General features: G+C 37.4%; 1 protein-coding gene across 4 annotated transcripts in view; it reads left to right on the plus strand.

Annotated features, from left to right (window-relative positions):
- The window catches only part of PDE7A (phosphodiesterase 7A), a 76719-nt gene extending 49577 nt beyond the window's left edge, over positions 1–27142 (plus strand). For 2 of the 4 annotated variants that reach the window (XM_064442621.1, XM_064442622.1), the window contains 10 exons: positions 10723–10874; positions 12493–12556; positions 14836–14931; positions 18432–18532; positions 20400–20531; positions 20868–20959; positions 21597–21741; positions 22585–22681; positions 23613–23693; positions 25021–27142. In XM_064442621.1, coding sequence (XP_064298691.1) covers positions 10723–10874; positions 12493–12556; positions 14836–14931; positions 18432–18532; positions 20400–20531; positions 20868–20959; positions 21597–21741; positions 22585–22681; positions 23613–23693; positions 25021–25232 — 1172 coding nt within the window. In that variant the 3' untranslated portion in view covers positions 25233–27142. Of the gene's footprint in view, positions 1–10722; positions 10875–12492; positions 12557–14835; positions 14932–18431; positions 18533–20399; positions 20532–20867; positions 20960–21596; positions 21742–22584; positions 22686–23612; positions 23694–25020 lie in introns of all 4 variants that reach the window. The other 2 variants (XR_010371446.1, XM_064442623.1) reach the window with 2 other exon arrangements.
- Positions 27143–27983: the final 841 nt, after the last annotated feature.

The raw sequence follows: 27983 nt of genomic DNA on the forward strand, positions 1-27983 counted from the left end.
ATAAAGTATCTATACCAACATTGTATCAGCACAATTCCAAGTATTCTGAATACAATGGAGAGATTTAGAAAAACTTTTTTCATGGTGACAAGTGTGGTTGTTGTAATTACCTTATTAATAAAAATGAGTGGCAGAAACTGGTCTAATTAATATTCTGATCTTAACTGAAGTTACTCTTTTTAAAAGTAGACCACTACTTAAATTTAAAACTCTTAAACTGTTAGTTTCGTTCAAAAGTTAGTACCATAAAATAGGTGAGAAAACAAAGTTTGAAGAGTATGCTATATTGATTTGTTTTCAATAAAGAATTCTATCTCAAGTCCTGATAATTCTATGGAGTACAATAAAAATTCTCTGTAGAAATAGCATGCGATTTATGAATTACATAACTGTCTTTTTGTGTGTATATATATGTGGCATTTCATGCTGATACGTGAAAATACTAACAGAAATATTAAAATAACTACCTGTTAAAAGACAGTCACATATTATGTTATTGCTGCTGTCAAATTAACTGTATTTTCTGTGGTACTCATCACACTGTTTCTTTCCATCCTGATGATTGTGCATCAGGCAGATAGATCATGACTAATCAGGAAAAGGATTTTCACACCCTTTCTTCTTGTCCCTACTTGTTCAGGCACAGGCACCAACTTTTAGCAACATCAACTGTGGTGTCTGATGACAGCAAAGAATGTTGCTAGGAGGCCCAAAAAATTCTTTGGCTATAACTTCGCTCTGGAGTCAGCTGCTGTGGCAGTTTTCAGAGTTGCCATATTATAGTCAGATTTTTTTGCACTTCAGGATTGTGGCCTGTTGCACGGTTGCTCTTTGACTTCAGACTCCTGCTACATTGTGGAGTTTCTTTTGAAGTCTGTAAGGAATTCAGCCCCACCTCTCACCATGTCACTACATTATCTATTAACTTAGAGCAATATTTTTTTAAAATCAGTAAATTTTTGGGTTTTTTTCTGCAAGGCTAATTGAGTCCTGATCAGTGTTTCCTTAATTGTTTTAAGTAAAAGAGTTTTAGTATCCTACTACCAGACTGGGTAGAGAGAAGCTGTTGGAATCAGATTTGATGTCATTTTTAGGATATTCTCCCTGCACTACCCTGGTAACTCCAGAAAGATTTTGTCACACAGAGCTACATGGCTGAAAAATGTCCACCTGTATGAGCAACGAACAGCGTATATGAGCCAGCTAGCTCTTGGCTTGGGGCAAAAACTGGGCTGAAAGGGTCTCTTCTGCAGCTGAAGCACACTAAACCATCTGAGTGCTGTTGTTTCCCCCCTGCACCCCCAGCTGCACAGTGAACATCAGTAATGCATGGATATGCTTCCTTCATGGTGTTTGTAAAGTTTCACTGTAACTTTCTATACTACCCACTAACTTTACTCTGTGGTTCTAAGTATTTTGCAATGATCACTGCTTACCCGTTTCACAGATAACTTCTATACTGGCTAACAGTCAGAGTGTTAAAGCATTATTGCCATTTTGTGTTTTGCTTAGCTAACTTTTGTTGTTTAGCATTATTTTCTTTTTCTGTTGGTGATGTTTTGTGAAGAAGTTGAATGTCTTTCAGGAAGTCCAACTAATAATCTGCTGACCAGTTCTCTTTCCAATATTTTATTAATAGGTTCTTAACCCAATATGCTATTGGTAGGTTTGAAGAGTACTGAATTTTAAATGCGTTACTCTATTTTCAGGAAGCTACAGGGTGGGGGTTTTGTGTGGTGGTTTTTTTTTTTTTAAATAATCACTTCTATTTCATAAGGTTATTTTTACTTGCAACTTCAATTAGTGTTAACGAAGTTTGTTAGCATTTCGTTCTTAAGGCCACTTCTGTTTCTTCTTAAGGATTATAAACTCAGTGTCTGCATCTTTATCCCAGAGTTCTGTAACTGGCACATGAATTTCTAAAGTTTCTAAATTGGCTAGAAATATTCTCCATGGTAACTTCTTTCTAGGAAATTAGATTTTAAAATGGTTGTTGGAAAAATGTCTTTGCTGTTGCTAGAGATGGTGGTATGGGAGTCATATTTTAGGATTATTAAATGCGGGATTTAATTTATGATAAAACTAAGTTGGGGTGGTAGTTTTCCTTCTATATTATCACCTATTCCAGAAGGCACACTTTTATAGCTAATTGCAGGAACTAGCCAGGAAGAATAGCTCAACAAACAAATTTTTGTTTCAAGAAGACTGTTTCACGATGAATCGGGAAAGTTGGGATTGTATTCTTCAGGCTGGTTGGTAGGTAACTGTTCAACATTGGGACATAAATTCGTAGTTTTTCTGTTACCAAGGTCTGTTGATAATGTCTGTGTGGGACCATGGGCATAAACTCAAGTTAGCAGCTAAAAGCCGCCATTTCTGGAGAGCAAAGAGCAGCCACAACTTCCTTCCTCAGAAGTAAATTTTTACCTTAAATATAATGGTCTGGTTTTGTTCAGTGGATATACGTATTTCACAGTTGCACAGTAAATTACATACAATTAATTACTTTATTGAGTTGAATATAGAGTGCTGGATCTATTTTTCACTCCTTGGGTAACGAGGGAGTTTGGCAGTTTACTGTCTTGACAACACATCATGTACTGTTTGGTTTTCAGGGAATTTACTGAAAAAGTGATTGCAGTGGTTATAACCACTCTTGCTCTCTGCTGGTTTACAAATAGACTAGTGTTAACATGACTACTTTTAAATTTTTTTTACATTACTCAAGACATCATAGATACTAATTCAGTCTGCAGTGATGACTGACTTTGTTTTGCATTAGCTTTTATCAACATAATCTTTGGTAGACGAATTGGTAATTGACAGTGTAAAAAAATATTCCCTTTTTCAGAAATTCAAACTGGCAACAGAATTTTAGGTTTTGTTTTCTTGCTATTGAGAGGTCGTCAGTAATGTCTATTCTTTATATGCACGTGTCTGTGTGTATATATATGCAGACACACTTAAACTTTTGTGAGGATTTTGTAGCGTGCACAAACAAAAGAATATATAATGTGCCCCAATCAATCACTGTTTCACCTGAAAAAAAAAAATCAGTAAATATGCGCAGTGATGTCTACAGTATGCTATAGTGAGGATGTGAAGCCAAAATCAATTAAGTGATGCTAAAGTGAATAATCAAGATAACAGCAAAAATATTGGGAAGTGTCTTATGCACGTACCACTCAAATTAATGCTTTCAAACTTCCTTTCTAGGAAAGGGTTGTAGGATAGAGCCTGGAAGAACCAGATAAAAACCAAATACTTCAGTTTCGTGGAGAAGAAACATCTTTTCTTGCTTTTTCCTGTTGTATCTGCAGTAGAATAGATAAGATCTTCTAAAAACCTTTTGACAATTCTCTTGTGCTACTTTAGTCTGAGCATCCTTCTACGGGGAGACAGTGATGTTGCCAATATGTGTGGCTCTATTATGTGTTTCGTAGATAACCGAACATGTCACATCTGTGAGTGAAAATATCTTAGAAAGAAGAAAGGGGTTTTTTAGTTAATCAGTATGTTTCTGTAAACATTTAGGAATGACTTAATTTTGAATCAAATTGATGCCTGCATACAGTACAGTGCTTTGCACAGGAGAGACAATGATGAGATGGGAACTTAAGACTTCATTGAGATTTAGATGGTGGTTCTCCTTGGTGGTATGTGGAGGCTTTTTAGCAGGGAAAGGAAAGAATGGAAGAGTTTAGGTGACTTTTATAGGTGATGGATAAACTCTGCAATTTCTTCATGGGTTTGCACTCTTAAGAGAATTAGATTTATCTCTGGTATACAACTTTTAGACTGTGTATTTGGAAATTGCAGTTCATGGAACATTTTATATGCTACTTTGAGATCTGGCAAAGATGTCAGCATCTACTGTTTGCAATCTTCTTTTGAACTTCACAGTTTTTTCACTCACAAATCATTAGCAAAGGTTTACCTTGGACAGTGAATTTAGACTTCCCTTGGGTGAGAAGCCAGAAGTCAAAGAACAGAGAAGAGTTCAAGTCCAAACGGATTATGTTAAGCAATTTGGGAGGTCTTTTTGTAACAGCATCCGATCATGCTTTTGACAATACCATCTAGAGGTTGAGGCAAAATGAGCATAGGCCAGATGAAGTTGAATGCCCTTTTTTGTTTCAAGAGAACAGAGAAATACCTAGCTGACTCTGGTTAAGAGTAATTGTCTTGTTCAGCAGTCTACTGTGAAGAAGTGTTAGTTTCACAATGAGTAAAGTCATGCAAGAAGACTTCTGTGTGGTCATAGGTTGAATGAAGTATTTTTTTCCCTGTAAATATACCAGCACTGAGGAGTGAAAAGCTAGTACTCAAAAGATGTCTCTAAAAGCTGCCTTTCTGTGAAGGATGCATTCAGAAATTGCCATCTAATTATTCACAATCCAGATTATTCAAATTGTTTTTCTCAATGTGAGAGAAATTTTTACTTTGGTTTAGTGTGGAGAATGCAGTCACACATGGGGAAGTCGCAGAAAATGTCCTAAATACAGCTTTGGCCAAAAGAAAACAGTGAAGATAAACTTGAAGTTTGAAGTGAGCTTGGTTAAGGAAGACACAGGGTAAAAGCTTCCAATTAAAAATACAGGACAGATGTTTTTTGTTTCTTTTGCTAGATTGTTATTTTACCTACAACTTTTTTCTTTTTATATAACTGATCCTTAACCCACAGCATATTTTCTGGTTATCATTATTATTTGGAAAAAATATGTATGAATGTGTAGATAAATACAAGTGTATGATACATTAAAACCAAAAGAGTCTGGCTCAATTTTTTCTATAAAGTAGAAAAGGGTGTATTGTGCCTTAGTGATGCTAAGCAGGGCTTCAGTGTGGTTCTAAGGAAGACAATAAGTATAATAAGGTGATTTAGACACCAATAGCCTGTATATGTAACTTCAAATTCCTTGCTGAAATTCTATCTTCCAAATGAAATCATAGTTTTATATATGTACTGAATGCATTAAAAGTACTTCAGAATGCAAATCATGAGTGGAAAACTTAAGAGCTAAATAACAGGACTTAACAGTATTTTAAATGCACTTGGATCTAATATAATGCATTTCTTAATAGCTTGATGGGAATAGTTGTAATATTAGAATGCTTATGGGTCCCTCTAGTGGTGTGAAATGCTAGAGAATACTTTCAAATTATTCATAAAAAGAAAATTATTTGTATCCTAGCAGGCCTTAGAAATATGGTTATACTTGGCATGTGAGGTTGAAAATTTATTTCAAATGTATATATTTACAGGTAGGGAAACCTTTCAGATACTATGTCAGGTTTGGCTATAGTATCTGCTATGTAAAAATATATGTAGTTGGGTTTAATATGGAAAAATTGTGAGAGACTACTTGCATGAAAAGAGATTTCCTTGAATTTTTTAGGAAAATGCCTCCTCTGGTGGACCTCTGCACCTCAAACTTCAGGTTTCATGTTCAAACATAAAAGATCCATAATTTCAAATTTTTATTTTTTTAAGTTCCTTTTTCTGTTAGTGGCAGTGATACCAGAGATCCTCAGTTAAGCTCTTTCTACTGGTAACAGCAAAATTCAGTGGTATCTATCATGGATAATTTCCTATTTACCTTTTGGACAGTAGCAGGGAAGAAATGGAAGTATAGCTCTTATGCTGGATAGCCTTGTTTTGACCAGCACCCCATCAGAGGCTGTGAGCCTTTATTTTTGCGTTAAAAGAAAGTTGAAGCATTTTGCTAGGATTTAAGGTTTTTATTAATAATTATGGCTTGGTTTAATTTTTTAAGTTGTCATTCTTCCTTTTGTTGTCTGTCCTTACTATATGAAGATGTGAAAATTCTGAGAATAAATACATCAGTATATTATGGTTTTGTAAGTGATTGTCACTTGTCTTTTCTCTACATAGTTTGTATTTTTATTTCAGCATGAGAAAAATATTTAATATGCCTGTGAAATGTGATAAAATTTTTTTTAGATTTTGAAGTACAACACTGAAAAGACTGGCAGTGGGAGGACATTAAAATGAGTGTATTCTTGGAATACAGATGAAATCTGTTGCACGAAGACAACTTGCGTTATTTTATTTTCTTGCTGTATATGCATAACATTAGCAAAATAACTGATGTTAGTAAACAGAATTATTCCTTTTCTTTTAGGGAAAGGTGTTGTTTTTTTTTGTTCTACCAGCATCTCACTTCAGCTGCTTAGAAACAATATAATAATTTTAATAAAAAAATAACTTGGCGGTAATAAATACGTTGGGTGATATTCTAACTTTAAATAGGACATGAAGAGCTAAGAAGGGAACAAGAATGTCATAGGAGAGCTGCTGTTGACTAGGCCTTCCGTTTCAGTCTTCTGGCTCCTTGCTTCGAAGGCACTTCTGAATGCTGTAGCTTCCTTCTTAACATGCCCAACATCCTGACTTTGCTTTTTCTGTTTCAGTTCTCAAGACTGTAAGTGTCATACGTTTATTTATTTTTCTCATTCTAATTTGTCCTTATCTCTTAAGAGCAAATGGTCACTACTGGATATTAGAAAGGCACACTGCAAGCTCCAAATGAAATGAAGGACGTTTGGGCTGGGAGGAGGGATGTTCTTCTAGCATGCCTTTTCTTGAGCAAATGTAATGCACTCTTCACCTTCTTCTTTCCATTATAAATACATTACTGAACCTTGCTTTGGTAGGGTCTCTGATATTAGCATCTAATTTCATGACTCATGACAGAAGAGGGTAGGATGACATTCTCTTATTAATCATGCATATAAAGGGAATGAGTCTTCCGCTTGTGCCAGGAGGGAAATACCAAGTCTCCATTGCACAACTGTATCGTACAGTTTACCAGTCTTTCCCATGAACTTGTCTTTGCTGGTCTGCCAGACCACAAAGCGGTTGATTTTTGTATCCTTCGTAATAATTTGTATGTGAGGAAAAGGAAACTCTAAAGCATGGATGCTCTCAGTGTTCCTGCAGCTGCAGAACCTGTTGTCTTTTTTTCTCTCTCCCTCTCTTCCCCCCCCCCCCCCCCCCCCCCCCCAGCTAGCTATTTTCTTTTTCAGCCTCCCTTTTAAATTAATTACCTGTCAAACCTCCACATCTGACTCACCTATTCTGAATTGTCCTGTAGCAAATGCTCAGCTGTTAAAGAGAGAGCAATTTACTTTTTGGGTTGGTGTAGTGCTGCTGAACTAGGTGTTCTGGAACTGCAGAGGGATGGCAGGGCTCTAAATCTCTTTTCTCATTTGGAAGTTATTTTGATCGTTCTGGATCTAAATGATAAGACATTTGGCCAGCCATGGAATATGGTTGTGGAATAAACACATGTGGAATAAATAGTAGTTCAAAGGGAAGTGGAAAGCCCTACCTCTGGTGAGGAACACCCCCAGGCACCAGCACAGGCTGGGGCTGACCAGCTGGAAAGGAGCTTGGCAGAGAGGACCTGGGTGTCTTGGTGGGCATCAAATTGAACATGACCCAGCTGTGTGCCCTTGTGGCAAAAGTGACTAATGGTTGTCCTGGGCTGTAAGAGGGGGAGCATTGGCAGCAGGGTAAGGGAGGTGATCCTGCCCCTCTGTTCAGCACTGGTGAGGCCACACCTGGAGTGCTGTGTCCAGGTCTGGGCTCCCCAGAACACAAGAGAGATGGACATTCTGGAGAGAGTCCAAAGAAGGGTCAGGAAGGGGCTGATGAGGAGAGAGCTGGTGCTGCTCAGCCTGGAGATGAGAAGGCTCAGGTGGGATCTTTTCAATGATATAAATACCCGTAGGGAGGGTGCAAAGAGGACAGAGCCAACCCTTTTCCAGTGGTGCCCAGTGACAGGACCAGAGGCAAAGGGCACAAACTTGAAACACAGGAGGTTCCCTCTGAACATCAGGAAACACATTTTCACTTTGAGGGCAACTGAGCAGTGGCACAGGTTGCCCAGAGAGGTTGTGGAGTCACCATCTGTGGAGGTACTCAAAAGCTGCCTGGACGTGGTCCTGGGCAGTGTGGTCTAGGTGCCCTGCTTGAGCACAGGAGTTCGACCAGATGACCTCCAGATGTCCTTTTCTATCTCAGCTGTTCTATGATTCTGTAATAGCAGCATTGATGCCAGGAAAGCTGGAACGAAGCAGGCTTTGTTGTTTGTTTGAATTATATCAGCTGGAGCAGTGCTCTTTTCCTTTTCTCTTTATTTTTTTTTTAAATAAGGAGGAGAAAAAGTAGGATTAATGTGTAAGAATAGTGGTTAAAATATACAAACTATTGATAATTTAGAAAGTTTAAAAATATTTTAAAGTTGAATGTCTCAATAGCATATTGCAAAACAAAGGGTAATGACTGTTCAGTTTCACAGAAAACAGTAATTAATTTGCTTTTGTACTCAATTATCATCAGAAAAAATCCTGAAGCAAAACCATGTGCAACCCCCCCAAATGACTTAAGACCACAAATACAGGTTGAACACAGACCTTTACTGCCAAATTATCTCATTTCTTTGTTCCGTTGTGCTCTTTGCTGACAAAAGTTGTTGTTTTACATGTTATTACCTGCATCATACTCTTTTGCTAAACATTAATGGGTGGCATCTGTGATCGTGAGACCTATTTGAATCATGACAACAAAAGTAGGGGTTTGTTAACTACAGATCTGTAAAAGGCTACTTATGATCAACAAAACTATCTGTACTTCTAGAAGGGTGCTGATTTTGCCTACTTAAAATATTTCATTTTACTGAGATTTAGTGAAGTTTCTGGATTTTGTATGTGACTTTGTGGACATTTTAGATCATTTTATGACCTAAATATACTGATTTTATATTTTATTTCAAACCTAATGACTTCTGTTCTGAAATTTGGATTTCAAGGGACTGAATCAAGATTGAAGTGGAAAAACTTCATACCCAAAACCTGTGCTTCATTAATGGGAGCAGCTGTATTGCTCCCTGCTTCTCTGTTCTGCAGGCTGGCAGTGCTCAAACTGTAACCACGTGTTAACAAATGCTATTAGAAATATCGGTAGAGTAATGCAGCATGACAGAATCTATTTATTTGCCGGCTGTACGCGTGAATGTTGCTTTATCATATGTAGTACACCCGCTTACGTAAGCGGTGCATATATAGATGTAACAGTGTCTCTAGAGGGAGTGCCCTTGGCCTTAATTATGATGACTTGGAGAAGGCTATTTCATGTGAAGTTGTCTGTGTTAGCCCTCTGAAACTGATGGGAATGTCAGTATCTTGAAGTGTTTCAGGCATGTATGAAAGAATATTCCAGTTTTGTCAATTTAATCTCTGTTAGTGCAGACTGTTGATGTGAAATGGTGCTGCGTTTGATTAGATGTATGTTCATGCGATTGTCAGTTCTGTTCAGGGGCATTTTCTTAGTGTAGATTGGAAATTAATATATTAATGAGTTAATGTAGAACAGAAAGTACATTGGAGCTTCTGCAGGGAGAAGATTTTGTATGGATAAAGATTTATCTTATGTAGAATTAAACTGCTTTCAATAGAAAATGCTGAAGTTTTTAATTGAGGTTGTTAACAAGGCCATACCTTCCCCTGTACAATATTTTAGTCTGACTTTTGACCAATTTCTATTATGCCTTGTTCTTGGAAGGGCAAGGGGTCAGTACTGCAAAGTTGGGCTCATGTTGGTTCTGAGGATCTGCATTTTTAGAAGAGAGCATGTTTGCGTTGACTTCCTTAATACCTTTTTTCCTTTCCTTCTCTCTCTCTCTTTAAACATAAGTCATTTCAGGCAGAATGAGGGAATATAAAGATTATTTATAGAATTTAATTAATTATTAATTATAGAATTATTTATAGAATATAAAGACTGCCTGTTGGTTATATCCAACTGCTGTTGGGTGTACTGCTGAAAAGAAAGTAAAGGCCAAGTTCAGCCTGAAATATTTCAGAATGAAAATATCTGGCCTGTTGCAAAGAAGCTGTAGGTATGTGTAGTTTGATCTTCAGGTTTCTAAAATACTTCAAGCATAAGAAGTGGAATTGAATATAAGCTAGCATTAGTCATTTGAATAGCTAAACCAGTTAACAAGTAAAGCAAAATATTTGGATTACTCTTTGTAAACACACTAAAGCAATTTTTTGTAGTGTTTTCACTGTACTGGGAAAGAGAATTATATATGCTGTGAAAGTAAATGTGGAACCTGTTTGGCAGAGGAGACGTTCTGCGCATAAATATCTGCAAAAGCACCAAAGCCACTTGAGTGTGTTTTAACTTTACTGGCAAAGTTTTAGAGAGTTTCTAGCTTTAAAACCTGTGTAAAAGTTATTTGTACGTGCTCAAAACCTACTTGTAATTCCTGTACCAACACACAGTTAAGGTATGTACACCAGCAAGGAAATATCATTATGTGATTTCCTAGGGACGCGAATTGGGTGTGTATACATGAGAATGGTTTTCCGAAAAGAACTTGTTTGGAATACTGTGTGTGTGTTTACACATTTTCTGTAATATTTCTGTCCTTTCAATAAGAGTTCCTTAAAAAGATAAGCTTCAGCTATGGTTTAAATATTTCTTTTTCTTTTCAGGATGCTTACATAGAAAACTTTCTTTTCTAGGCCATGGCTCTGTATTTCCTATTCATAAAAATTTCTGTGGCTAAAACGTTTGATATACCAATTTAAAAAAAATTGCAGCGCCTTTATTGTACCAAACTTCCCTGAACAGTCTTTTTTTGGTAGTTTTATTAGAGAGAGTATTTATTTTCTTGTTTTTTTTTGTAGCAAATTCTGAAATCGAGGTGTCTGTGTCTGCGAGAAATGTGAGAAGGTTGCTTAGTTTCCAGCGATACCTGAGATCTTCCCGTTTTTTCCGTGGTATCACTGTTCCAAATTCTTCAAACATTTTAGATGATGATTATAATGGACAAGCAAAGGTTGGTTGCTTGATATTTTTTTTTTTAAAAGTTCACTAGTATATAACTGTGCCTTATGTTAAAAGATAGTGCAGCTAAATGCAAATGTTAAGCATGTATTTTTTTTGTGTATATGTGTGTGTTTACATGTCTGTATCTTAACACCTGGTTTCTAACAAACCCCTTCACCTCCCACAAGTTTACTGGGATGATATTTAGAGCTTACATGGCTAGCAGTTTTTTTTAATAACTCTAGTGAATGGAGGATACACTGTAATAACTGAAGAAAAAGTGAAAAAGGAAAAATGTAACTGTATTTAAGAAATGTAATGGAGCAATTTGGACTCCTGCCCCCCCCCTTTTCCTTTTTAGTCTAACCTCGTTACTGAAGATCTGGAAGAGCGACTAACTACTGCTGGAAGATCAATAAAATGCATAAATGGATTTATACAGATTATTATGCCAAACTGACTTTTTTTTGGTAGGCTTTTCTTCTAGAAAAGTGTGATGGCTTTAATATATCTGTGCTGCAGTAAAGCATACTGGGGAGACGGGCAGTACTAAAAGAATATTAGTTGGATGAAGGGCTAGTGAATTGGGGATGGAGGATGGATGATAGAGCTGAAGGCGAATGAGTAGGCAAAGTTCACAGGTTATCCAAGATCCTAAAGGCTGTGTCTTCCTAATGAGTGTGTAAAGCTGCTTGTTCCTAAACTTGATGCAGAAAAGGAGTATGCTTAAAATGCAGTGTATTCATACGGCATATAATCAGGCTGCAGGGTAGGAAAAACACGATAACCTGGAGGGTAGATTTAAAAAAAAAAAAAAAAGCCATTTGAATGGCAGAAAGATTTTGTTAATGCAGTTTGTTTCTTCTGGCAGCTGAGTTTTAGTGGCTGGTGGAGGAAAGCTAGAACATAGTAATTGGATCACAAAACAGCTCTACCAATCTGATGAGAACAGGAGAAGGCACGTATCTGTTGTAAAATGTGCTATGCAAGTATTTCAGATAGAGGTAGGGGAAGTGAGGAATGTGACTGCTGAACTCTGGTGAGGTCTTGAGTGCTGTTTGCTGTTCTTGTTCATCCCTGTTGCTGGAAGAACAGTTTGTGTGGAGCAGCTGTGAAGAAGTGCTAGCTCAATGAGGTGGAAAGTAAAGTCAGTTTCTTAAAAAAGAAATGAAAGGCTTGGCTCATATGTCTAGTAAAGCATCTACTATTTCTTCTGTTTTCTGTAAACAAGGGAATGAGAGAAACAGAGGTGAAGGACTACATGTCAGCTACTAGCTCACTGCAAAAATTAAAAGTGGAAGTAGACTGAACACAGAGTTACTCTGTCATATTGTTTCAGTTTTTAACCTAATTGTTTTAAATTTTATTTAAGAAATTGACTGAAGGATGAAGGGAAAGTCTCAAGCCAGTACTGTCAAGACACTACTTGTATTTCAATTTTCAATTTGTAACGTGTATTTTAAAGTTTTCTAGTTGTCAGACAAATTTAATTATTATTTTAGTACTCTTTTTTGTATATAGAAATCCTAAGACTTGCATCAGTCTCTGAAATTGTAAATACCCCTCTGCACTATGGGAAGATAGGCATATATTGAGAAACAAGTGACAGCTTTTGTGTTTTCTTTCAGTGTATGCTGGAGAAGGTTGGAAATTGGAATTTTGATATTTTTCTTTTTGATAGACTGACAAATGGTGAGTTTACTTTTGCTATTTCATTTGTGTTTTATCTCCTAGCATAACGTAACTATTGCTCTTACGTTGTGGTATGTGATTGCTTGTTTGCTAAAAAGCATAAATTTCGTCAAGTAGTATTTTCTTATTTAATAGTCTCTAATCTAAATCCTAGTTTGCCTGGTCACTATTAAAATACTGTTACTGTCAGTACTGATAATAATCATTAATTTGTAGAAAAGACCCTTCTTGTGCTTTGTAGGTTGCTGTTCTCTCTTAGTAATTTGAAGTAGTAACAATATAAATTAATAAATAATTTTGCTAACTTAGTCCTTTTTGTTAATTGTGGAATGCTGGTAATTTATATGGTTGTGTCTAAAAGGCCACTTGCACTGAACAAGTATTTTTCTGATAAATTTAATGTTAGAGTAGTTCTGTTACTTTACAGTAGAATAAGAAGGTATGTTGGTATGAATGCATTATAATTACAACATATGACAGAACACCTAGAGAATTAGGAGTTGAGCAGACAGAAGCTGCTGTACACGTAGCTTGCACAAAATACAAAAAGGAAGAGAATATCATGGTTCATTTAGTGCACCGATTACAAATAGCAGTAGGAACTATAGAAGTATTTGGTTAAAAAAAAAAAGCAGCATTGTTTAAGTTATGCACAGTTAGAAAAGAGATCTGTAAATGTGCTGGAAAGGAGGAGGGAGGGCTGCTGCAGTGGGTACGGAGGAGTTTTGTATCATAATCACAGCAGTGGAAGCTGGGTTTTGAACAGAATGGAAGGAGGTGAGCAAGTCCAGCATCATGGTGCCAATTTGTGCCAGGGTGGGTAGTGAATGGAGGGCAGCTGTTGCAGGTTTCACATCAGTCAAATGGAGTTGGTAGCAGAGATGCAGTTAGTGTTTAATGTTGGCAGAAAGAAGCAGAAATGAAGTTCAGAAAGGAAAATATGGCACCAACAGATAATTTCCTCTCCTGTTTTGTTGAAGGGATGCTTGGCTTTATCTAGTGTAAAAGTACTATCCTCACAGTTTGATTTAATACATAAATCGGTATAAAAATGTGAAAACTGAGGATTTTTACAAATAGAATGTTTGTACAGATAAACTGGAGACAATGAAAAAAGCTATGTGTAGATGTAGTTTATATCAGATCAGTTTATCAAATGGGAGTAATCTGAAATCATCCTTTTTATGAGGCCTTTTCTACCTTTTAAATATGCTTTTTTCAAATACATTTTAGATACTACCAGCATAGCTTCTATTGTGGAAGCCTTTCTATACCATCCTCTGCATCCTAATTTAGTAATTTTTAGGAGGACATTTTGAACAGGCAGCCTTGTTCTTGAAAGGTGGAAGGAAAAGAATGCTGTATATAAAACTCTTCTTGATGAACTGCCCTGGATGAGCCTGTAAGAAACAAGCTACTCAGTGAATGTTGTTAGAAGAATTTTGTACCTTACTGCGTAGTGTGCACACGCAAGTACTTAAAACCGAGTAGTAAGCTAGGTTTAGCAAAAATTTTTGTCCTTTTTTACCTCAGTTTCAGTCTGTACTAGGTTAATTCCTGCTAAATGAAGACTGTAAGAGTCAATGTACTAAAACTGAGTTATCTGCCACCATGTATTGTTTGCAGAGTAAATAAGATATTTCAAGTAAACCTTTGCAAGCTATTTCTGTCTCTTAGTTTTACTTGTTTTACCGCTGCAAGTGATTGTAGTATTATAGCTATGAGTAGATGAAGTATATTGTAAGCTTGTAATACTACACATTTCCTAGAGAAACTTAAAACTTTTTGAGTTCTTGGTGAAATAAGGAGTAGTTTAGCAAAATACATGATGAAAATGAGAGATAGCATATGTACAATGTACACTAATTGATAGAGTTGGTTAGCCTTTTCCTGTGCCTGGTTATTTTTGTATTTGGTTTTAAACTGTATGTCTGTTTAAAAATCATGATGCAATATACCACAAAGTTGAATACCATTGTAACAGGTTTGCACGTTCAAACCTGTTGCTTTTTTAATGTTCAGTAACATTTTCCTCTTATCAGTTGACAGTGGACAATTGGTGAATGCGTTATAATTATGCAAAAACACTGGTGGTTACTAGAGGAGATAGCTAATGGAATCTTTTCATGTAGTAAGATTTAAGTATTTATCATACATTGGTGTAGAGAAATTTGCTTGTATAATTTTTGTGACTAATTTGTTTGAAATAATACATTTCTTATGAAAGAGTCACTGATTTCATGGCTTCCAATGAATTAGTATTTTCATCTTATTTTTAGGAAACAGTCTAGTCAGCTTAACCTTTCATCTGTTTAATCTTCATGGACTAATTGAACACTTCCAGTTAGATACGATGAAACTTCGTAGATTTTTGGGTAAATACAGCTTTTTATTATGATGAATATTGCTGTTTATCCGCATTTTTATACCTTAACTGAAGTGCTGGTTTAGCAATAAGGTTTGAAGAGTACTGATGCAGACCAGATTTGCAGTGATTTAAATTATATTGATAGAGACAATCTCTCAAAGTTTCTGTGAGTATAGAAATCTCCATGTTAAATCCAAGCAGGTATTATCAAGTTTAATAGTTTTGTAGCAGATGCTGTTTTGTATTTATTAAATCTAAATAATCAGGAATATATGTGACTTTGTGTGATGTTTTTATTGGGAAAGGCCAGACAGCATCTTTCTTTGTTTTGAATTTCAGTTCTCTTTTAATCTTAATTTCTGAAGTTCATGATAGTTCAACTGTATTGAGCATGCAAGCGTGGCTGTGTTTCATGGTGCCCATTTGATGCCATCTCTTGCTTGCTCCAGCTCTCGTACAAATAAGCACTCTACTGTGTGGGCATATTTTCTCCATAGACAGAGTGCAAGACAATTTTACTTGAATGTTTGGGCCTGTGGCAGTGGACTCATAGAATGCTTCAACAGAAATAATTGTAAATATTATGTAGAATATTAAAACCAAGCCGTATTTTCACTTGACAGCTGAAAGAGGTGTTGTTCTGCGTCCCCATACCATGGACACATACACTGGTGTGAGACTTCATTCCTTTGGTGGTTCTGTGACAGTACCTTCTAAGTAATTTTGTGGAGTGGGATGCCTTCTTTTAGCTAAGCAGGAGAAACAAGTTTGTGGCCCCTTCTGGAAGGCTTTCACGGTTTCGGAGAAAACAATTTTGTGGTTACAAAGCTTGTCATTTAACAGAGGGGAAATCACATTTGGAAGGCTTTTCTCCCCTTTCAAAGAAAGGGAATGTTTTTGTTTTCATCATTTAGTTTTCTTTCAGCTTTAAAAAATTTCTGGTTTGCATTTTTTTTAAAGTGGATTCAATTCTTTCCAGTTTAAAAAAAAAGTAGTTCAGCTGACCTTCAGGACTGATATATTGGAATGTGAAGAAAATTATAGAAATCTGAAATTAGGCTAGTCAGGTTGTAACTGAGTGATTTTTGTCTTTTTCATCTTGCTTCCTGGTTAGCTGAGATTTAGCAAAAGACAATACTTGGAATAAAAGATCAGTTAGGAATGACTGGATTAGTTTACTGTTGTCTTTTGATAATCATTTGTCTTACCTACATATGACTACTCAAAGCCATAAGTTGCCAAAATGAGATTAGTCTTGGAAGAAGGCAAAATTTTACTCTAGCTTTGAAATACACCACTCTTCCCTTTTTGTTAATGCTTCCTCCTTAATAGCAGTAAGAAAAACACTACTTAGCTCTGCTGTAGCGCATCTGCCCAGTCAAGGAACCTTTCTTCCAAACACAGCTTATTAGCATGAACCCAGTTCATTCTTTTGTTTTGCTACGTGTTGTACCCTAGTTCACAGGAACCTGAAGATCAAATTCCAGAAGGCTAGGACAGCTCAAGTGGTCCATAGTGCCACACAAAATGAACTTTGAGAACTTCCTGGAATCTTTTCAAGGAAAGAAATCTGATTTTAGTCCTCAGTAGGATCCCAACGTTTTATTTTTGTGTACATATATACATATAACATATGTATGTGTGTGCATATATGTATATATTTGTTTATACACATACACAGTATTTCTGTGATTTCCAAAGGTTACTTGGAGATCCATCTCACCCTAATGTGTGCTTTCATTATTTCATCATTTATTCCAGACTCGAACAGGGGGAGAGAAAATGCAAAGTACTACATTGCTGGAAAGATAGGGTTGTTGTGCCATTCTAGTTCTGGCAAATGGTGATAAAAATATTTTCCTAGGTCTGCTCTATTAAAATCATAGAATCATAGAATGGTTTGGGTTGGAAGGCACCTTTAAAGGTCATCTAGTCCAACCCCCCTGCAGTAAGCAGGGACATCTTCAACTAGATCAGGTTGCTCAGAGCCCCGTCCAACCTGACCATGAATGTTTCTAGCCATCTACCACCTCTCTGGGCAACCTGTTCCAGTGTTTCACCACCCTCATCATAAAATTTTTTTTTCCTTATATCCAGTCTAAATCTACCCTCCTTTAGTTTAAAACCATTACCCCTTGTCTTGTCACAACAGGCCTTGCTAAAGAGGTTGCCCCCATCTTTCCTGTAGTCCCCCTTTAAAGTACTGAAAGGCTGCAATAAGCTCTCCTTGCAGCCTTCTCTTCCCCAGGCTGAATAACCCTAGTGAATAAGTTAAGACTGTAGACTTCAGGTAGCTGGACCAGCCTATGAAGCAACAAAAAGTTGAGGAGCAAGCCAAGGACATCCTTATTCGTGCACTGTATGTGAGGAATAGGAGAAAGGGAGTTCTACTGCAGGTTAATAGAGCCCAAAGATGCTTATTTTCATTGTTTTCCATATGAGGTGTCAGCTGTGCATTGAATACTATTGAGATTACACGATGGTTACAGTATTTTGACTTTTCGCAAGCCACAGCTCTTCACAAATACCATGGCAGTAATGCTCTAACATTACAGTCACAATTACAGCGAGGGTACTGGCTTGTAAACCAAATAGGGAAAGAGGTTGTGGGCATGTTTGTTTGAATGGGGCTGACAGACTGTAGTCAGCCAGGAAAATGTTATTTTAATGTTTGCTTGAAAGAGGTAATGCGTCATAGCGGGTAAAACTTCAGAATATAGTTTGACTGTGCTTCGGATCTTCTCCCCTCCATCTTTTTCTAACATTATAGTTCTTTAACTCTACGTACTTAAGGTGATGTGGGTGTCCTTTAAAGTATTATTCTACCTATAAAGTTTAAAGACAGTCAGGAAGATGCAGGAAGGAGGAGGAAAGTAAGGATGAAGTTAAATAGGGAATATTAAATCTAGGAGTGGTTAGTCAGACCCATCATCTAAATGAGATTCTTCTTTAAATAGCATATAGGCTTAAATTTGCCTGAGTTACAAGTATGAGAAGATGCCTAAACTATGTAGAGGTGGCTTCCCATGACCATTCTCCTGAAGGGGAAAGAAAAGCACTTCATATGACAGGAAAGCAGTGCCTAATTCCTCTGATCCTGTCTGTTTTCAAGGCATGGTATGAAGTCATCCTGATGCTTTGGTAAATATTATCACCTTCATTTTGTGTTCCAGGTTGCCTCAACATTCAGACAGGCTAGATTATCAAAGGGAGCCTTTCCTAGGAATTTCTCAAAGTATCTCAGATTATACATTGATTTCAAGTTTTTTATTTTTTGCTCTGAGATTACTTTACATGTAGTTGATTTCCTTTAGAAAATAGTGTTCCTTCACGTAAAAATCTTTTATACCTGGGTCTTGGTTCAACTGATGATTAATTGACTTTGACGCTTTTATGTGTATGTAACTTGTGATACTGAGTATTTCTGTGCATAACAAGGACATATAAAATGGTACTTGAAAAAATTGCTATTTTATTTAAATTTGGATATTTGTTATTTTCCTGCAGTTATGGTCCAAGAAGATTATCACAGTCAAAACCCTTATCATAATGCAGTTCATGCTGCTGATGTGACTCAGGCCATGCACTGTTACTTAAAAGAGCCCAAGGTAAGGGAATGTTCTCACTTTTACATCACATGTACATACAGAAATATATCTATTTTTGTGTGTGCATATAAATGGATTGTGTGCACATATATGCCTATATGTATACTCTTTTTATTAAAGACAAACCAACCCCAAAAGGCAATAAAAAACTCTTTTTGAACACAGACAGGTGGGGGAGGAATCTCCATGTTGTTGAGGCTGTGGGCTCACACTTAGCAGTATGCCTTTTTTTCTTTTCCTTCCCTCTTCTGAGCTGGCATTGTCTTTTGTGTGACTTCATGTTGAACCGGAGTAGGGAACTGGTTCAGATTGCAGCTGTTAAACATAGCGCTGTGCCCCAAGACATTTACAGAGAATCCCAGCCTGAGTCAGAGCTGGCAATAGTAAACCTGTGTGTTCATGGTTTGAGGTGGGTTTGTTTTTTGTTTGGTGTTTTTTTCCTTCAGAAACTGCTCTTTTCCTTGTTTTGCTCATCTTTGATGTTAATGAATAGTACACTCTGCTAGAGGCACTTTTTAGCAAGACATCAGGAGTTCTCTTTGGCCCTTCTTTTAAAAAAGGGCAGTGTGACAGACCTTAAAGAGCTGAGCTAGTTGAGTGTTTGTTGCTTATTCCTTGGACTGCTGGCAGTCTGCTGTAAGTGATGTCGTAGACAATTTCAGGGCTAAATCTTTTCCTGTACGAAATTTTAAACTGTAGTGCTTTCTAGCCAGGTGAGAAGTTGTCTGCGTTGACGCAGGTAATCGCCAATCGGGTATTCTCTTGAATAGCGTAGCTCTTTATCCTGCTTCTGAGGTAAAAACAAGGAAGTTCTGGCTCCATGGGTGTTTTTCAGAGGCTTTTTGCCCACTCCTCCCACTCAGTTTCTCAGCGCTGCTCTCAGATCAGTTGTTGGTGCAGTGAGACAAACCACAGCAGATACATCATGAGCTTTTTTTATGGCATGCAATTTGGAAGCTCTGAACATTTTTTATTTAATACTCATGATAGAATTTTTGTAATGCTTTGGATACAAGTATAGACTTTGTATTTTTAGGAACGTATACAACTACTGGTTCTGTTTCACCGAAGTACATTATAAACATGAGGCATGATAGATGGCAAATGCAACAGGGAGTATAAACAACTGTTCTTGTAGGGTGTTCGCTGCATTTCACTTTTGTGCAGGCAGAACTGTCCTCTGTTTTGGTGCAAGCTAGACTTTATTACTGAGTTTAACTCACAGGCATCCCAACCGGAAGTAGCAACATCTATGGACAGTGAAAATGAGTCTGTGCAGTTTCATGCTGAGTTAATCGACATGCACGTACTTCTTGAAAATATTTATTTTTGACAGATTTTCCACCTTTGATTCTTTTCCTGGTAGACTTTGAGATAATAATTTTGCGTAAGAGTAATAATCATTCTGAACAGTTCCAAAGTCTTCCAGAGAATTAGTTCCTTCCTTTTAAGATGAAAGGTTTTTTTGTTTTTAAAAATATTCCCTGTATTTAAAGCAGAATTGGCGCATACAGACAGAGTTGGTAAATGAGACAGAGATCTAATTTTAAGAATTTGCTGTTTTTACAGGATCTGGTTAGAAATAGTACTTCATTACCAGCCAGAAAGTAGCATTTTGTGTGCCAGCACTTTTTATGACTGAACTTTCTCATTCAGAAACAATAATGCTTAAACCATTGTTGAAATTTTGTAGCTTTTGGGGGCGAAATACTGTGAAAAGTCAGTGGAATATTAGTTTTACATTATTTTCTCTAGGTTTCTATTGGCTTTTAATTACTAAAAAAAGAAAAAAAAAGTGACACCTCTGACCTTTTTCTAAGGGCATGCTTGCATTGCTAACAGAATTACATTTGTTGTTATCTTGCAGCTTTCCAAATCTTTAACTCCATGGGATGTTCTCCTCAGTTTAATAGCAGCTGCCACACATGATTTGGATCACCCAGGTGTTAACCAACCCTTCCTAATTAAAACAAACCATTATTTAGCAACTTTATATAAGGTAAGGAAAAAATTGGTGGTTTTATTAAAACCAGGTTTGGAGAATGCCTGGGGAGTACAGAAAAGGAGTATAAATTGTGATGTGTTTAGCTAGCGGTAGGTTTCCATCCAGACATTGTTTCCATGCCACTGGGATAAAAAAAAAAATGTGCGAGCCTAACCGAGCATTCAGGATTAGTGAGTTTTAACCTTCTTGAGAAAAAAAAGAAAAGAAGAAAGAAAAACACCACCCCCAAAACTCAGCAAAACTGTCTGGTATATAGTTCTCTTGGTATATAGTTCTTTGGTTTAAGTTGTCATCATTGACTGACACCTGTAATACCCTTTTCATTTGCAGAATACCTCAGTATTGGAGAACCATCACTGGAGATCAGCAGTGGGGTTGCTGAGAGAGTCTGGTTTATTTGCACATATGTCATTAGAAAACAGGTATGTTTATACAAAATAGTATAGATTAGTTCAAGATGTAAGCAAGCTGTCACTTAGGTAAGACAGCCTTGCAAAACAACCTAAATTGTTGCATGGCAGTTCTGAATACAAAACGTAGATTGTGATCTATTTTAAGAATTCCCGGATCCCATGCTGTTGGAGTAGAGCAGTTCGTGGTGCAATGTGATATTCGGAAAATAACATTTACTGCGAGCACACTGAAGAAGTGTATTCATATAGTCAAGCACCTGTTTAGATTAAATTTGGCAGCCTTTTCTCATTCTGCCACCACAACTGTAGTTTAAAATAGACCCTCTTCACCCACCTACTTTAACAAGAAAGAGGCTTTAAACCATTAGTTTGTGCATTTTTAAGAAAAAAAAAAGGGGGGGGGGCAGGGGGTTAAAAACTGTTTTAGTCTTCCTGAAAGCTGCCAATGCAATATCCTCATATTTTTGTGGATGTTGTAGAAATTTTTGAGAGGGAAAACAAAAAAAAGGAAAGAGTTCAGTGAAACTGCTGGTTATAAAGCTTCTATTTGTACAAAAATGAATATGATAAAAAGACCTGTAATTGTAGTGATGGCTGTTGTTCTTAATTGTCATGCCTTTTGAATGTTTGGTATCACTAATTTCAGGCAGCTGATGGAAAGCCAGATAGGTGATCTCATTCTTGCCACAGACATCAGCCAGCAAAATGAGTATCTGTCCATGTTTCGATCCCATTTGGATAGAGGAGACCTATGTTTAGAGAATGCGAATCATCGTCACTTCATTTTACAGGTGATCTTTTTGGTAATACTTTTGAGAACATCATTTTAGCATCAAAAATCATTTACTTCTTCCAGACTACTTTCAAAATGGAGTAGAAATACCTTTCAGTCGTTTTGTCTCATTACAAAAAGGCTGTTCCCTCCACTTCAGTCTCCCCAACCCCTCCCAGCACATCTCCCAAGTGATGTTGTGTGTTGGTAAGTCTGATAACTTAGAGCTGCTAAACCAAGGAGGGTTGTGTTTCCAAGACAAAGTCTAGTTCTTCTGATGCCTCCAGTGCAATTTCAGAACTGTGAAATGCTTTGTCAGAACCTATTTCAGGAAAGGAAAGCACTGCTGTTGCGAATAAGTTTGCAGCTGTGCTAGAGAGAGGTTTAGCAAGCTTTAAAAACAAAAGCCTTGAGAGCCTCTTTAGGTTTACAGAAACTTTTGTTATTAGGTTCATATTGTGGACCATAAAAGCAAGTGGACAAACGGACAAGTTCAGCCCAGTGCAAACCATTATTAAAAATGTGAACTTCAGAGCCAGCAATGCAAAATACTGTTTGCTTGCTTTGATGTTTCTTTCTCTGAATTTATTGTCTCCTGTACTAGTGAATGTACTAAATATAGTGCCCCTCAAATACTTTGACTTGACTGAATTTCCATATTACTCAGAGATGATCATAAGATCTGATCGTTCCCTGAGTGTTTTATAAATATGATTATAGGCCATAACTTTGGAGAGAAGCACAAATGGTAGGTAGGTTTGTTATTCAGAAAACTTAAAATAATCTGCTGTCAGGAAATAAATAATTACAGATGCTTCTGTTGGAGGGAGAGGTGATCTAACGCTGCATGTTAACTTACTAGATGGCTTTGAAGTGTGCTGATATTTGTAATCCATGTCGGACGTGGGAGCTGAGTAAGCAGTGGAGTGAAAAAGTAACAGAGGAGTTCTTCCATCAAGGCAAGTAAGAGTAGAAGTATCTGTTGGTACATAATGTATTTATACTGTGGAGAGAGCGACTGTGAGTCATAGCTGCTTGCAAATAAAGGCATTTATATTTAGGACTAATAGAGGTTTACAGTACAGTATGGGATTTTTTTTTTTACTTTCGTGGGTTGTACTTCTTGCAAAAGGTCAGTGTTGCTAAAAACCGACGAAGAATCTGCTTAGAATCTGAATCTAGAGTGGTTGGTTCAATAGATCCTTCAGCCTGAAAGGTGCTACGGATGAATGATGATGCTCACTATACATTTACCGAGTGGTTTTGGTAAATTATGAAATACATTCATCATGGATCTTCAATATTTAAACTTTGGCTGTGAGGCCTGTTTGTAAGCAGGTAAGAGCTAGAGATAGGAGATTTTTGGTTACCATGCAGTTAAGGCTACTTACTTTTGTAAGCAGCTAATAAAGTTTTTAATTGACAAATGGAGTGATTGTCATTATTATGGGTATGATAAATGGGGAGCAGACTGCTTTATTTGGTGCTGATCATGTGAAGCTTATTAGAAGGTGATGGGGGGAAGCAGCGCAACAAACTGCCTTCAGTGAGAAATGTCTGAAGGCTGGGCTGTTCTCTTCTATATTGGTAAGGGGGGGATCTTAATTTGCCATTTCTATGGCAGTCTAGGAGGTTTTGCAAGGAAGTGTGTTAATCCTGCAGGAAACCTGTGATTTGATGTTTTTAAATTATTTTTGATGAAAAATACAAAGTGCTGTTAGTCTCACTGACAGACCTGCTGGGTTTTGTGGGGGAGGGAAGTAAATGCATTCAGCCTGCTGCAAGGTACCGTCCATGTAAACCAACTTGCACAACTCACCCCTGTCAGTGTTTGATGATTCCATTTGCGTCTGGACTTGATGACTTAACAGTTGTACTTTATTTCTTTAGGAGATATTGAGAAAAAATATCACTTGGGTGTGAGTCCACTTTGTGACCGACAGACGGAAACTATTGCCAACATCCAGATTGGTAACTGCAGTTCAGTTTATTTTAGTGGATTTCTTTTAGGATGCAGTTTGAAAAAAGTACCATTTTGGAGGCATTTCTGAGAGGTTGTTTGTGCTCAGGGTGTGTGTGTGTGTGGCAGCACTTCCTTACAAAGAGCAATTTCTTTCAATCTGCCATATAACATTTCTCCCTTGAATTGAGTGTTTACGAAAGGTGCTGCCAGGACTGACAGTCCTGGAGCCCAAAGCCCCTGTGTTTTCTCACAGGGCAGGTACAGCATGGGAAGCAGCTCCCTGACTTTTCCTGTGCTGCTGCCCAGAACTTTCCTCATTTGAAGCGGCCAGTTTGGGAAGAGGAGTGTTATCCCCTTGTCCCTACAGGCAGCGAGGTTGCCACAACAGGGTTCCAGCTCTCTGGGTTTAGCTCTCTGGAACGTTAGCATTCCTTTTAAACGCAGCCTTACGAAGGCTGGTGGGCAGAGATCTGATGGAGAACCATGAATAGCCATTATATTTTTGAGCTGAATTTAAAATAGTAAAAGGGCTGGCTTTTTACAGTTTGGTTTTTTTTTAATAAAGTTGTTCATGTAGATGGAATGGGACTCAATTAAAAACGTAGTTAAAGAAAATAACCAATTTAACAAACATAATATGAATTAGTGGTTGAAATTAGAGACAAAAATCTGATCTGTTCAGGCAGCTGCACTGTTTTTATTTAGAATGCTAGAAAATCCTACATTTCTGTAATTGACAGATTCAGTTTCAGTATTCTTACCATTGAATTTTTGGTTCATGGAAGTAGACATTATAAAGAAGCGCACATGCGCATACACACAAATGTATGTTGATGTTCTGTGGCCTTTTTGTTTCAGAATTTCTGATTTATATTTTTTCAGTATTTTTATTCAGCTTAATATTGTGAAAAGAATGGGGTTCCCCCCAGTGCAATATAGTTCAGACTATCTACGGGGTAATGTTATAAAATCTGTCTTTTAGAAATTTAGGTTTTTTTAAAGTAGTTTGTGTGACTTGCTGATGTTTAGATTCTCCTCCCACATTCTCCAATATTTTCCTTTATTTGGTCACTGTTGTGAAAGGAAGGTTAATTTGTAACCCAATATAATGCTGTTCCCTTAACTGACCTGTAAGATCTTTTAAATTTTGAAAGATTTTTGTGAAGATGCCCTGAATTTGAGGTGGATTTTTAAATGCACACTGGCAAAGAATACTCTGATGCATTGTGTTTTTTGCTACTAAATTTTATTTAAAATATTTAGCTTGTGTGCGTGTTTTCTTGTTTGTTGTTGTTGTTTTTAAACTGGGGTATGTTTGTTTTCTTGTTTTCAAAGGTTTTATGACCTACCTAGTGGAGCCACTGTTTGGGGAATGGGCCCGGTTTTCGAACACCAGGCTGTCGCAGACGATGCTTGGCCACCTGGGACTGAACAAGGCTAGCTGGAAGGGAGTGCAGAGGGAACAGTCTGGCACTGGCGACGATGTTGACCCCGCTTTTGAGGAAATGGACTCAGACATATTACCTCAGGAACCGCGATTGTCCTGACCTCAATCTTCATGACAAAACTGCCTCTTCTCTTGGTATCTGCACGGTTGGATTAAAGGAGATACTTGCCCGCCCAAGGTTTTGGTAAAATGGTAAAATGATGCCAGCATTATTTATTTCCAAGTTTTCCTTTGACACAGACCATTTGAACCAGAATTTTTTTAAACTGCAAGATCTGAACATAGAGCAATATGCATACGCCTCAGTTGGTTTTCGTTCGGAACCTTGAATATGCAAAGCACAGCAGTGACTGAGCCTTGAAGGAACAGTACGAAAGCTCCATCGTGCCACAGAGTTTTGGTTTTTTGGTGAAATTTGGGAATACGGTCTTCAAATCTAAGACTTGAGACGGATCGTTCCACTTCCTTGGAATTTAGCAAGACTTGCATAAATGTGTTCAAAGCAAACCTTCCACTCAGTCCCTGTTTTAATACGGAAATGTGAAGTGCCCATCCTCTGCTGCCTCTGGCAAGACTTGATGTTTACAAATGTACTCTGAAACTATTGGTTCTAGACTTAACCTTTGCGCATGGCTGTGAAGGAACCACTAACTTGGTTTTTTTGCTTTTTTTTTTTTTAAAGAAAAAGATCAAAATCTGAGACTGCAGCTCTTGTTTCTTTGGATGCCAGAAAAGCCTCCCATTTGCCATAATTTCGTTTGTGCACTGGGAACTGAGCATTCATCATAGAGCACAGCCAAGCTTTACTCCAGTGCTATATGGGAATGCAATTTTTTAACGGCGGAAAACACTTCTGAATTAGGGAGGGGAAGGGGCGGGGGTGGGGGGGAAGCGTCCGAACTGCATTGCGATTCTGCAGTGGAAACATCGCATGTTGTTTCCACTATTGTACACTTGAACTGCACATGCAAGAAAAAGGTGGAATGTCTAAACACCATAATCAGCTCAGGGTATTTGCCAATCTGAAATAAAGTGGGATGGGAAGCGTGTCCTTCAGAACAAGGGTACAAATGCCCCTTTCGCTGCAGCGTGTGTGTATGTGTGGGTGTGTGAGTATGTCTGGGACGGGGGAGGGCGGGAGGGTACCGGGAAGGGTTTGAACGGCAGCATTTTTTTTTTAATTTATTCTTTTAGAATGTGACAATTTCATGAACAGCCACATTGGGGAGGAAACTGTAACAAATTGCTACAGATGCCTTAAACTATGCACAAAGCTAAGTGACCAAATTTGTTTTTGATTTGAAAACTAATAATAATAATAAAAAAAAAGTGCATTGTTTACGTATTCCTCCCTCTACTGAAACATCACCCACTAATGGGTTTTTGATGGGAAAAGGAGAAAATGTTTTTTAGGACAAAATTAAAGGACTAATTTTAAACTTATAACATTCCATTTTTGTAATTTGTTTTACATTGTTTTAAGTACAGTAAGCACAACTGTAATCTAGTTTGAGAAACTGGTGCTTTCTTTCAGTTCATTTGTATTTCCCTGTTGTTATTGTAAAAGACTGTTTATTAATTCTGTTTACAGTTTGTTGCAACAGCCATTTTGGGAGACAGCTTCAGCGTAAAGCCGTTTGTAAAGGCTTTGCCATATTCATTTTAATATGTGCCTGTTGCTGTTAACTTTTAATTAATAAAAACAATCTTTTCACATTACGCTCCTGTACATTTAAGTTACGACCGAGTCCAGCATTACGGAAAGGTAGCTAAGGTTGCAGTCAGCTTCCACTGTAAGACTAAGCCAACTTTTGGATTTGAAAATACTAGTCCTCATATGCCAAAACTTATTGCTTCTTGGAGCTTGGCCTTTCACTGTTTGAAAAGCAAATCCTGACTTACCTGGTTGTTTCCCTTCTAAAATTGTTTATTATTCTTTCATGTTCCCTGAAGTAGAATCATTGATCTCAAAGTGGCCATGTTTAAAGAAATAAATTTATAATGAAACCATTTTTTTTGAACCTGCGTGAACTTCCTTCCTTTGCTGTCAGTGCAAGTCCTTGCTGTTGTCTGACTTCATCGGAGATGGATCAAATGTGGTAATGAGATTTGCTTGTAACTTGCAGTAACGGAAGAGCCTTGTTTTGACAGGTTGCCTTTGAAAGGGTGATACTAGCGGGTGGCGTTTGGAGCTGTGAGGACAAAGAGGTAATGGCTGCGAGTGAGGAACCTGCTGCAGAGAGAATGCGGCGAAGCTTCCTTCCAGCCTGTACGGGTTCGTAGGGTTACGCGTGGAGAGTTATTGATTCCTCTTGGACATTTTTGAATAAAGCATATTCCAAGCCTGCAGCTATTTTCAAAACAACCACTAAAGTCGGTATCTGGTGATGTCTTCTGTGACTCACGTGTTTTTAAAAATGTGACTTGCTTTAAAGACAGGGCCTCACAGCAATATAAACTTTGCTACTTGGTACAGGCTATTTAGAAGCATATTTTAATATGCATTTTAATGAAGAATAAACCTAACGAATTTACAAGTATATAGTAATATTTCAATATAATATTTATAAACAACCTGTGATTCTTGAATTTTGTGCATTCTTGCTGTCAGCAAGGGTGATCTGCTCTGATAGGAACCAGTACAGCTCATCAAGATGTTAAACACGAGTGATTTTGTTCCGAGCCACTCTTCCTGGATAGGGGCTTATGTCTTTTCCTGCAAAACTGACTTTAGAAAGGTTGGTTTTAATCCCATCTATTGGTGTACGTGGAAGCATCTGACATCTGACTGAACTTTAAAAAGAAACTCAAAAGCCTTAATGCCCTTTCTTGAACGTGCTCTGTAGAAACG

Source organism: Phalacrocorax carbo, chromosome 2, assembly GCF_963921805.1.
Source record: "Phalacrocorax carbo chromosome 2, bPhaCar2.1, whole genome shotgun sequence".
NCBI classification, from domain to species: domain Eukaryota; kingdom Metazoa; phylum Chordata; class Aves; order Suliformes; family Phalacrocoracidae; genus Phalacrocorax; species Phalacrocorax carbo.